We start from the raw sequence: 13,222 nt of genomic DNA on the forward strand, positions 1-13,222 counted from the left end.
TCTTCTTGTCCATACTGACTGAAAGTGTTTCTCAGCATTGTGGCCCGTTTTGGTTTTTGATTATATAATAGATATGACAAAATTAATAAACTACTAGTTTCCTTAACAAATGTGATGGTCTTTGGCTATAGAACCTACTGTATAAATATAGTCTGTCTAATTGGATTTTTGCTAATATTAGGACCCCATGTGAATTGCTTCCTGTTTGCTATGAACAATCCTAAGACAGAGTACTGGTCATTACAAGTAGCTAAATGTGAAATTATTATTACTGTTATTATTTAAATATTTTTTTTTTATTGATTTCAGAGAGGAAGGGAGAGGGATAGAGAGACAGAAACATCAATGATGAGAGAATTATTGGTTGGCCACCTCCTGCACGGCCCCTACTGGGGATCAAGCCTTCAACCCAGGCATGTGCTCTTGAATGGAATCGAGCCCGGGACCCTTCAGTCCACAGGCCAGCACTCTATCCACTGAGCCACACCAGCCAGGGCTAAATGTGAAATTATAACAAACATTTCTTAGGGGCTGTACCCATGGAAGGCCTCCCAATGTATGCCCATTGTGACCTCCTCGAGCTCGAGGCTGAAGTGTTGGAAGAGGCTTCCTTTGTGTTGTTGTTAGCTTAATAAATAGGTCAGTAAGTATTTGTTAAAATTGGGACACCCAAGGTACCAGGGTAAGTTCTTTAGACATATTTAACCATCAGATAGTGTTCTAGATGTTTAAATATAGACTGCTTTAAAAATTAGCTTTGAGAGAGAGAGAGAGAATCGTATACACTGTAAATATAGCCATTTTGAAGAAGTCTTTACGTTATTCAGTTAAAGAATGATGGATAATAGTTATTCTGTAATAGTCAACATGGTTTCCAACCAGGTCTCTAAATTTAAAATGAGAAGCTTCAAGAATCAATTACTGCTGTGGTCCTAGTTACATTTTAATGCTCTTAGGTTGATAAATGTGGAACTTTTATTTTTACCCTTCATTTTCAAATTAATCACCGTTCTGTTGGGTTATTAGACCTGAGAGAACCCTTGTTCAGACTAGCAGTATGGCTTTCCTTATTAAAAGACGGCTGAGTGGCATTTTCTGTTGAAAAGACTATTTTCAGCACTGTGGTTGGTCACTCAGCCGCAAGGTAACGGAGTGTGAAAGTAGGGCAATTCCAATACCTTTTATAAACACTGGCACCGCTCTGTCCCAGTGTCTTCCATGGATAACAGAAAGATAAATCCTTGGAAATTAGACCCTCAAAGCGTCCTTTACAATTTTTTCCCTGAAGTTCAATTCCAAGCTTTAAAGAACCCTTGTAAAAAACATTTTTTGGGGGAAGAAATTTTTGTTTAACACTGAAGGGAAGAGAGAGGAGAGGAAGCAAGCAAAGATAAGTAGGATTGGAGAGAGAAAGAGAGAGACAGAGACAGAGAGAGACAGACCCAGTGTCTGGACTTGGCATGAAGTGAGGAGACAGAACTTGGTGTTACACAGCCACGCAGCCCTGTGGAGGGAGCCGGTGCCCACAAGCCACCGGTCTCCCGCCGTGAAGTGCTTGTCAGCGCCTTGGCTATAACAGCTCATGTTTTGAAATTAAATTCTTAGAACTTTCTTAAGTCTCAAAATTTTATTTACATTAATTGCTTTCCCTATTTTTGTACGCATTGGTTAGATCATTGGATGGATAGAAAACCTGGGGAAGATAATTATTTTCCTTTGCACTTTAGTGTCTCACTTCTAATATCAGGGGTGGGAGTTTGGACTAAATAGTTTTCCTATTTTCATAGTTTATGATTCTTTGATTTATTGAATGAAAATTTCTCGACTTTTTTTTTTTTTTTTTTTTAAGTTTTGGTTCCCAAGTTATTAGCAGAATCTAATCAGGGAACAGTATCTTTCTTATGCCTTCATGGTTTTTAACCTTTGAGGCAAACATTTTAAAAAATTTATATTTATTAATTTTAGAGAGAGAGAGAGAGGATGGGGTGGCGGAGAGAAACATCAGTTTTGTTGTTCCATCTGCCCATGCATTCACTGGTTGAGTCTTGTATGTGCCCCGACTGAGGATCAAACCCTAACCTTGGTATATCCAGATGATGCTCTAACAGTGTTTCCCAAACTTTTGACATATGTGTACCCCTTCTATAATTTTCGTTACGCTGAGTACCCCTCGTACTCATGAGAACGTAAATTAGGCGCAGCTAAGCACGACGCAGTGCACATCCCCGCCAAACTCCGGTGCAACGTGTACCCCCGCGCCCCCCCCCCCCCCCCCCCCCCCCGCCCCAAACTCTTCCCATGCCCCTGGGGGTACGCGTACCACACTTTGGGAAACCCTGCAAAGGTGAAGGGAAATATAGTAAACCTTGCAGAGGGCACCTGACTGTTCTTACTGAATAAATGAACATTGATTTGTAGGTGACTTTGGTGTTAACTTGGAATTAGTTGCTAAATGCATGTATAATCCTTAAACTATTCTGATATCCAAATGCTTCTATGATTTGGATAACTGCAACAATTGCCCCCCCAAAATTTAAATTGAACTATGAGGATGTTGGGAGTTTATTTAAATCAAGTGATCAGTATAATCTATGTGTAGCTTTGTGTTGGTTTTGGGCCTTTTCTCTGCCAGTTTGCTTCTGATTTGTGTTGATGTAAGTATTCTCTTAATGAGCATTTGCTGCACATCTCTGGGTAGAGTTCGCTGTAGCGGGAAGAAAACACGCTTGCAGAGTCAGACAGGATTGATTAACTAATCTTATTAGCTCTTGTCCTCTGGCCCCTTGGGCAAGTTGCTACTTCAGCAAACCAAGCTCTCCTGACCCTCAGTCTCCTCTTCTGTAAAATGATATTACCTGTCTTACAAGCGTGTGTGAGGGTTACTATGTCCGCTGTCCAGCATATGACAAGAGCCTGATAAATGGCAGCGGTTGTCATTATGCAGCATGTATGCAGCATCTTTGTGGCACTCTCCTGAAAGTGCTGGGTGACAGTATGTCTGCCGGGAGTATCAGTGATGCACTGGTAAGCTCTGGAATAAAGGCACACATTGGAAACCTATGGCATTTTCATTGTGACCAAAAAAAGCTGCTTAGTTTAAAAAAATATATATATTTTATTGATTTTTTTATAGAGAGGAAGAGAGAGGGATAGAGAGCTAGAAACATCAATGAGAGAGATACATCGATCAGCTGCCTCTTGCGCACCCCTTACTGGGGATGTGCCTGCAACCAATGTACATGCCCTTGACCGGAATCGAACCTGGGACCCCTTAGTCCGCAGGCCGACGCTCCATCCGCTGAGCCAAACCGGTTTCGGCACTGCTCAGTTTTTAAAAAAATTTCATTTGATTCCTCGGTTTTGTATTCCTCAACTGCCTTTTCAAAATAATCTCCATATCCTGGTTACACTGTGCGTGAGATGTCACCAGTAAGTGGCAGATGCTGGTTGGAACCAGGTGTGTCTGCTTTCCAGCATAGCTGTCTTTGTACGTTACCTTTGGGGTAACATAGAATTTATCTGCCAAACCAGAACAAAACGTGAAAATCATGCTGGGATAACAAGCAGAAGCCTGGCCTTGTTTATAGTATAACAGTTTATAAGGCTTTGGGAGTATAGTTAAATCCAAATATCCACCTGCACATTTTTTGCATGATTATTGATTTTCCATAGTAAATTAATTGGCCTTAGGTTTGAAAAAGCACTTTGAATACCATCAGTAATCCAATGGTTTTAAAATACTAATCATCATGCATGTTTATTTTTATATCTTTTTTCCTATTTCCCTGAAAACCAGCATGCTTTTCAAAGAGAATGGGAGAGGTGAATGAATGAGCTTTTAATTCTTGCTCATGTCCCATGAACTTTGTCAACAAGGCCCGAGGCGAAAATCATGACACCCCCAAGGTTTTTCTTTGGGAAGGCAAAATGCGGATGACACTAAAAAGCAGATGTGTTTTAATGAACTGGCTCCTTTTAATTGCCTGTCTCTATCAATCTATCACTCATCTTTCTTGTTGCGATTGCTTCATGTCTCTAGGTTTCCTGTGATTTTATTTAGGGAAGTGCAAAACTAACCACGTGATAAAAATTCAGGGGATCCAAGTTTTTACAAAAGAGGCACCAGCCTTGTGGAATGAATGTGGGTTTTAATAACAGACAAACCAGGGTGTGAAATTCTGGCTCTCCCCTCTGCTGTGTGCCCTGGCAAATGACCACCTCGGAGCCACCGGTTCCTTACTCCGCGGTGTGGGAATTAGAGAACACATTTAAAGAGCCTGTATTCATGGCAATTATGTGACATAAACTTACTTTAATGAAGTTGTAGTCAAAATCCCACCACTAATCTCGTTTTGCATCCAGACTTTCACAGTTCCCTTTAACGGGTTTTCAGTTAATCACTCTCTTTCCCTCTGGAGTCAACCGTGGCTAGAGGATTAGAGATTGGCAGCAGAAGCCTTTGACTAGGACAGGAAGTGGGCCCTCTCCCAAGGTGTCAGTAGGTTGCCTGTCACCACCATCCCCGACCTCCAAACGGCCACGGGTGCGCCCCGCTAACTAACATTCAAGTTGCCTGTGTGAAGGAGTGATTTGCTGCGGCCTCTAACTGCTTCTTCTCTTCCTTCCTTTTTGTCATCCTGCAGTGTTCTGTGCCAAGGTCTTTGTGGCTAGGCTGCGCCAACCTGGTAGAGAGCATGTGCGCACTGAGTTGCCTGCAGAGCATGCCCAGTGTCAGATGTCTCCAGGTGCCTCTCTTCTTTCTTGTTGTAAATGTGTTTTTTACGTATGCCATGAACATGTGTTGAAACTTGCAGTAGTGTGTTTAATCCAATGTTAAGTCTGCTAAATGTTCTGTGTAACCCTCTGCTTTCCTCCAGCCTGGGCGCCCCACAGGGAGGCGTTAGGACCCAGAGGGGCTCCTCTTTTTCTGCTCCTGCTTTTAATTCTTACTCCGCCCCTGGAGGTTGTGATTCTCACGTTTAATAGTTGTGCGTGTGCCCCCAAGCCCTGGCATTTTCCATTTGGCTACTTTTACCAGCTCTTTGTTCAATCGGGAGGGTTTTAAAATTAAAACGGTGGTTTTTCTATTTGGAAACTCATCCTTTTGGCTTGCTTTCTCGCCCTCCTTCAAAAAAGGAGCGGGGGAGAGAATCCCCAGTGGTAGAAAGCCTCCAATTGAAGTTTACAGAGCTCACAGCTTCATGCTGCCAACAACTGTCAGTTTGGGCCGCTTCCCAAGGCCAGACTGACACCTGTCCTCCGGTGCACCGCCTTCCAGGCCGAGGCCGCAGAGAATTCCACAGAGAAAGTAACACTTTTGGGGGAGCGGGGAGGGGGTGTTCACGGAAAAACAAAACAAAAAACTGTGTGTGTGCAGGAGTGCAGGTGGACTGGGCTCACTGTTGGGACGGATGTCAGAGTGCCAGGCAGAGACACTGGCTTCCCCGGGGAAGCGCGGGCTGGAGAGAGCATGTATTTAATGAAGTGTGGGTTCAATGGCAGCATTCTGTTCTCATCACTGCCTATTCCAGACAGCTTGCTATAGCCTTAAAAGCATGATTGAGTTCCTGGCGTCCTGGCGAGACTGCTCTGCTTCAGGGGAAGAGTAGAATCAGGAAGTGAGCTGGAGGGATGTGATTGATGGCAGGGGTGACTTGACTGTTCTCAAGGTTATCTTTCTATTCAGGTTCCGGTCTTCAAATGGAATGGGGAGCCAGGAAGGAGGGACTCTTCCTTCACATCGGGACTGTGCATTTGATGTACTTGTTGGCAAACATTCTGATCAGCATTCGTGTGGTTATTGATTCAGATTGCTTTTTGTAGAAAGTGGAACCGGGATTTCACTAGTGCATGAGCCAGAGGGTGGATTCAGTGTAAGAGCCAGTCAGCTGTCTGAGAGTCTGTCTAAGAAGGTGGGCTCTAACTCCTGGGGCCGGAGACTGGTGTTTCAGCGAGGCTGCGTGGTGATGAATTATCTGTGGAAAAGCAGCTTCTCGCATGCCGTGTCCCTTGGACAGAAATGTTAAGTGGCCGGGGTAGTGCATGGGCTCTGCCTTGGTGCCGAATGAAGGATATTTGCATTATAGTAACAGTGTTCCTCTTTGTCGCTGTTTTTCTGAAAAATGTTATTACTTGAATGCTACAGTTGCTTTTAGTAGGGTAGGCGTTTAAGAAGGGGAGATGGGGTTGTGAGAGTTGAAAGCGCAGAGTGTCTTTGCACTCGGTGAGCAGTAACTGACCGAGTGGAGAGGCGGCACTCAGTCCGTTTGAACAGCGTTGGGAATTCACAAGGTGGGGTGAGTGGCAGGAAGTCTGGGTTCCTACGTTGTTGAAATGGAAACCAAATGTGTTAAAAGTTTGTCTGACTCATCTCTCCGAGGGAAAATCGTCTAAGAGAAAAAATGGAGACTTTGCCTTGATTGGACTTGGAAAAAAAGTGAAATGTTGAATGATACTCACCAAAGTGTGAACGGAGCCAGCATTGTCTGATTTGGTCAGGTGTTGTTTTCTTTAGGGTAGAAACTGAACTTGCACTCAGCTGACTGAGAGGAGGACATCATCATTCCGTTTGTTCCATTTGTGATGACAAGCAAACGTGTTATGAACAAGGAGACCGCCTCTCTCTCTCGTTGGTCTCCCGAATCATGTGTACCAGCACTTTCTCTCCATTTCTGGTCTCCAGCCCGTGCTAACATGCAGTGACGGAATTGGGTTTGAGCGCTCAGAGGCCTGTTGCTTATGTGTTGTATGTTTGGTTTATCGCAAAGATGACTTGCTTGACATTGCACAGGAAGTCCATGTGAGCAGGAGCAGGCCACCAGGAGCCTGTTCACTGGGCTGTGCTCCTGAGTTGCATGCAAGGTCCCCCTTAATATGATCACACCTGACCTATTGACAGTTTAACTTCAGCCAATTAGCCCATTTCTATGACTGAATGAAAGAACTTTCTGAAAAGGGGGAGTACAGAGGTAGGTATCGTTAGGCCTAATGCAACCCCTCTAGTTTCTGCTGAAGATGAGAATGGAAAGGCATAAAAAATAAAAATCACTTACCACCAGCGAGGTGCTTCACAGACATTCATTCGCTCTGTGATAACCGTGTGAGGTGGGCCTTGTCAGCCCGTTTTCAGTGTGGAAGGGGAGTCTCTAGGTGATGGGTGATTGGACCAAGTTAGTATTTGTTTGCAGAGCTGGGAAGTGATGGGCTGGCATTTGAGTTCCGGATTTGTCTGATTCCAAATTTTTACACTGGAATGTTACTATTTCTAGCGTTTTCCATCTTCATTCTGTTTGTGAAAACCTGAATGTTGATACTTGGTGTATGACTTGGTTACTCATTATTTCAGAATAAAAAATGAAACACCTGCCAGGTGTCTGCAGGAGGGGAAATTGCGTTCCCTTTGCCAACATGCGCGCTCTGAAGCCTGAAGGCTAGAGGGATTCCTCAGGCGCTTCTGTGGTCGGATCCGGGGCTGGGGCCTGGCACTGGGTGCGCAGGCCTACGCTGGCGTGGGCGCAGAGATGGGCGCCACAGGCCTGTTCCCTGCCCTCAGAAGCCCGCTGTAAGAAGGGACCTGTGAGCACAAGTCCAGATTGAGCCAGTGTCCAGGGCGTTTGCATAATGATCTCTGAAGTTAGCCAGAGCTGCATGTGCTCTCAAAAGGTGGGAGCCAGTTTAAACTAGACCAAACCGCAGCATTCTTTAGAACAGGTGAACTGGAATATCTAGATGGACGTGAACCCGGCTGGACTGCATTGCTGTGGCAGTTGGTTCAGCCAGCTCCAACTAGTTGATTGTTAACATCAGATACCCGAGAGTTCAGACATGTGGGATGTTTTCTGAGACTCCAAGACTTCTGTGGCCCAGGAGTGACGCCAGCATTAATACTAGTACAGTATTGGTCATTTAAAGAGTGCCGCCAGTGTGAGTGCTGGTATGGTACTGGTCATTTAAAGAGTGCCGCCAGTGTGAGTGCTGGTACGGTACTGGTCATTTAAAGAGTGCCGCCAGTGTGAGTGCTGGTACGGTACTGGTCATTTAAAGAGTGCCGCCAGTGTGAGTGCTGGTATGGTACTGGTCATTTAAAGAGTGCCGCCAGTGTGAGTGCTGGTACGGTACTGGTCATTTATTCCCCCCCCTCACGGCTATGGGGCTCCAGGCACAAGGTCCGCTCATTGAATCCTTTATGGGGAAGCTGTCGACCAGTCCTGTGTTGTGTGAGAAGTTGAACTGGATTGCCTAAGGCCACAAAGTTTTAAAGTGCCAGAGCTGAGTAATAACCCGAGCTCTGGTAACTGCAAAGCTAACGTTTCAGTCAGCATGCTATAGTGACATCAGCTCTGCAGCGGCGTTTTGAGGTTGAAGCTCTTTATTCTCAGTGTGAAGAGCCTGGAGCTGATGGACTCGGATGTAGAGGCTCAGTCAGTGGCTGACAGCTTGTCCTGGGATGCCATCGGCGGGCTCTCCCGGAGCGGGTGCACGGCTTTCTGCAGGGGAGGCAGGTGGCTTGGAATGACAGCGCGGATACGAGAATCAAACTCAGTGCCTCCTTCCCAGCTCCGGTGGAGACGGTGCTGGACAGGAACGCACCTTCTCGGCGGCTGCTGTGCTGGTTCCTCTCTTCTTTGGGACAGGCACCGAGAGCCACAGCCGCCGAGAACGCGCAGTGGGAACATAAGCTGCCCCCTGAGCAGATACATTTAGAGAAGGAGCAGCTTGGCGGGAAGGATCCTGCTCTGGAGCATACAAGCTAATTCTGCCCTGGTGCCTGCCGCTCCACAGCTCTGACCGAGGCCTGTGACTGCTTCCTGACCTGGTCCCTCCCCCCCACGTGGGGGTGGCGTTATCTACCCGCGGAGTTCTGTGAGGCAGAGGAAGGTAACAGCAGCCTCGCTTTTGGGGACAAAAATCTATTTCTTTCCCTGGTTCCCTACTCAGGAAGTGAGAATTCCAGCCTAGAGTCTTAGGTCCAGGGCAGGGCGAGGATAGGAAAATTCAGACCGGGCACATGATGCGGCCCCTGCTGTCAGGTGCTCTCCTTTGGTTAAAGATAAAAATCCATGGGGAATCTCACCACTCATCACCACCCAGAGGGACGTTTGGTCTGTCTTCTCTCTGCCTGTGGGGCAGGGGGAATCCATCCAATCACGCAGGCTCTCCGTGTTGTTATGGTGATGATAATGGTTATAACCGTGGTGTTTTAAATGCACCTCGCCCAGAATAACTGCATTTATCTGTTTTATATAGCGGAGCTCTTAGAATGTTTTACATAAAATCTTAGCTCCTATGGAAATTTTCACACACACACACACACACACACAGACATACACACACACACACACACACACACACACACACACACACAAAGAGAAACATTCAGATCAACCTTGAACAGATTTTTAAATTGAACTGTTCTTAGTTCAACTCTTTCCTTCTCCAACTTGAGCAAATCTTAGAAGGCTTAAATAAAAAAGGAGTTTGACAAATCACTGTTTTATGTCAGCATTCAAAAATTTTTAAACAAGGTTCAGAGATTTAAAAATATGCAGTTGTACTGAAGGTTATAAAAGACATGTAAAGTTCCTTCCCAGGTCTCACTGCTAAAGTCTCCCTCACTGGTTTCCCATTAGTTCAGAAAAAAAGCTTTAAAAAATACAAACAGCCGAAGCCGGTTTGGCTCAGTGGATAGAGCGTCCGTCTGCGGACTGAGGGGTCCCAGGTTCGATTCCGGTCAAGGGCATGTACCTTGGTTGCTGGCACATCCCCGGTGGGGGGTGTGCAGGAGGCAGCTGGTCGATGTTTCTCTCTCATCGATGTTTCTAGCTCTCTATCCCTCTCCCTCTCTGTAAAAAAAACAACAAAACAAAACAAAACAATAAAATATATTTAAAAAATACAAACAGAACCATACTACAAATTTTTATTTTTAATTAATAATATACATTGATTATTTTTCATACCAGCATATAAAACCCTACTGTTTTATGGCTATGTAATAGTATTTTATCATATGGCTTTGTAATTAAAAAAAATATATATATATTTTTTTTATTGATTTCAGAGAGGAAGGGAGAGCGAAAGATAGAAATATTAATAATGAGAATTATCGATTGCCTGCCTCCTGCACACCCCACACTGGGGATGGAGCCCACAACCCCAGCATGTGCTCTGACTGGGAATTGAGCCATGACCTCCTGGCTCATAGGTTGATGCTCAACTACTGGGCCACACCGGCCGTATTATAAATTTTTTTATTTGTATTACTATAGCCAGTTCATTATTTGATGAACTTTAGGCTTTAGTGTGTGTGTGTGTGTGTGAGTATGTGTGTGTGACAGCACTTGACTAATTTTATTGAACATATATTTTTTGGCTTGCATGATTATATCTGTAGAATAAATTCCTAGAAGTATAATTGCTTGGTCAAGGACTGTCAGTATTTTATTATTAAGTTATCTTATGCAGACAAGTTTAATAATCTTCCCCACCCCACCCCAACAGATGAAACAGGTGGTTGTCTGCCTTTCTGTGCATAAGTTGTTCTCTTTGTTCATGGGAGGGTATGTAACTCCATTACAGGGAGTCCTCCCTCCCCCCTTTGGGCTCCCCTACAATAGCCAGAATGCAGCTTTCTTTATTTCCTTATTATTTATTTTTATTGCTTTGAGAGAGAAAGAGAGAGAAACACTAATTTGTTGAACCACTTATTTATGCAGTTATTGGTTGGTTCTTGTATGTGCCCTGACCAAGGACTGAGCCTGCGACCTTGGTGTATGGGGACGACTCTAATCAACTGAGCTACCTGTCCCCAGATTCATAAAGTCAGCACGTCTCCCACTGATGGCACCTTTGTCATTTATAGGTTGGGAGGGGTGAAGGGGAGGGCTGTTATTTTTCTTTTTTGAATTACAGCATATTAAGGAAAAGTGCAGAAATCTTAAGTGTGTAGCTCAGTGATTTCTCACAAAGTGGGCAGTGCTTCCTTTATGGCTAAATTGTTTTCATGGAGGGTAGGTCAGTTTAGTTCAGTCATTGTCATAGCTCTGGATAGCTTTAAAAATACTTAAGTTTTGCTTTTATTTTATTTTATTTTTTTAATATATTTTATTGAGTTTTTACAGAGAGGAAGAGATTGATAGTTAGAAACATCGATGAGAGAGAGAAACATCAATCAGCTGCCTCTTGCACACCCCATACTAGGGATGTGTGCGAAACCAAAGTACATGTCCTTGACTGGAATCGAACCCGGGACCTTTCAGTCTGCAGGCTGACACCTATTCACTGAGCCAAATTGGTTTCAGCAAGTTTTGCTTTTAAAATATGATTAAAATTAGCCTGCACTTGTTTAAATTTCAACTAATAATAAAAAATGACATATTAACATGATGCATTAAGACTTCCTACCATCATTTTAAATCACTGCATAAACTCCCCTTAATAGATATATTGCTGATTTTAAGAAACTCTCTCTTCTGTATAAAGACTGCTTTACTTTTTGAAACATTTTAAGTCATATTGAGTAGATCATTTTTATACCTAAATATACTTATTTCTTAGGTCAAAGAATGTGCACAATTAAAACATTTTAGGTTGCTAAATTATACTTTTGAGAGGCTGGCTCAGAAACAAAAAATAGCCCTATCTGGTTTGGCTCAGTGGCCTGCGGACTGAGGGGTCCCAGGTTCGATCCGGTCGGGGCGCATGCCTGGGTTGTGAGCTTGATCCCCAGTAGGGGGCGTGCAGGAGCCAGCCGATCAATGATTCTCATCATTGATGTTTCTGCCTCTCTTTCCCTCTCCCTTCCTCTCTGAAATCGATATAGATATATTTAAAAAATATTTTAAAAAAGAGGGCCTTGGTGAGTCCACTCATCCTTTTCATATGCCCTAAGTGGCATTGGGTATTTTAATCTTGTGTGTCTTTGCCATAGTGATGAACGAAAATGTAAAAATAACATAATGTACATTTGTGTGATTGCCAGTGAGTTGGAATGTATATACATATTTATTTCTTGGCATTTCTATTTCTTGTTTTATGACTTATCTCTTCATTCCTTTTCCCCATTTTTTAATTGCTGACTTTTTTTTTTAAAGTATGATTTGAGGAAATCTTATTGCAAATATTTCCTCCAGTTGGACACTTGCCTTTCAGTTTTGCTTATAATGCTTTTTACCCTGAAGCAAGTTTTGAAAGAAATTTTACTTTTTATGTAATCACTAGAGGCCTGATGCACAAAGATTTATGCAAGAATAGGCCTTCCTTCCCCTGGACGCTGGCACCGGCTCCCCCGGCACCAGGGGCTCCCTCCGGCACCAGGGGCTTCGCTCCGCTGCTGCCAGGTTCCCGGGCCTGGGCTGCTTTGCTCTGGCTGCCACTGCCACCCGCTGGGGGCACGCTCCGAGCTGTGCTGTGGCCGCTGGGAGCATGTCTCCACCCCTGGTGTTTGTCCGCTGGGGCTGGGGTGGGGTGCAGCCTCCTCCTGAGCTGGTCGTGACAGTTATGGCATCCTGGCCTAATTTGCATATTATCTCTTTATATATTGATAGATAGATATTCCTTTGCCATTCCTTTACTGGTTTATGTCTTTATGTAATTCTTTCAGTTTCTCTGTCATTTGTATTGGTCTAGGTCAGTGGTTGACAAACTCATTAGTCAACAGAGCCAAATATCAACAGTACAATGATTGAAATTTCTTTTGAGAGCCGAAAACCAACATCTGCGCATGGGCCACCAAGTTTCAATCGCCCTGTCCGTGCGCGCCCGCACATGGTATTTTGTGGAAGAGCCACACTTAAGGGGCCAAAGAGCTGCATGTGGCTTGCGAGCCATGGCTTGCCGACCACTGGTCTATGCTATCTGTTAGGGATCCACATTCTTTCTAAATGGCCAACCTGTTTCCTGATACAGATTTTCTCCAATTGATTTGAAATCACATGCTCATGTTTCACGTCCTTGTGCCCAGTGATGCCCACTCACAGAAGTCTGTCAAGCGCTGGCTGTTCTTGGTTTCCTTAGGATCATCGGTCATCAGCCTCTGTAGGCCTGAGGTCCCACGCTGTGCTTTTACATATGATCCAGTGTCAGAGTGTCTTGTTAAAGGCGATGAGCTTTGAAAGTTTAGAGCCAAACAAAGATTTGTTTTAACATTTTTCTAAAAGAATTATTTTTATCTGTTCTTGTTATAATTGGAAATTTTTTAAAAATCGTTTCCATGTCCTATTTT

At 44.1% G+C, this 13,222-nt stretch overlaps 1 protein-coding gene across 5 annotated transcripts in view; it reads left to right on the top strand.

Annotated features, from left to right (window-relative positions):
• The window catches only part of FBXW11 (F-box and WD repeat domain containing 11), a 98,921-nt gene that overhangs the window by 32,011 nt on the left and 53,688 nt on the right, over positions 1–13,222 (top strand). For 2 of the 5 annotated variants that reach the window (XM_084884405.1, XM_084884406.1), the window contains exon 2: positions 4,644–4,745. The exons of the other annotated variants lie outside the window; for them this stretch is intronic. In XM_084884405.1, the coding sequence (XP_084740531.1) occupies positions 4,644–4,745 (102 nt within the window). The remainder of the gene's footprint in view (positions 1–4,643; positions 4,746–13,222) is intronic. 5 annotated transcript variants of the gene reach the window in all.

The sequence above is a fragment of the Pipistrellus hanaki genome (genome assembly GCF_964339955.1).
Source record: "Pipistrellus hanaki genome assembly, chromosome: 5".
Lineage (NCBI taxonomy): Eukaryota > Metazoa > Chordata > Mammalia > Chiroptera > Vespertilionidae > Pipistrellus > Pipistrellus hanaki.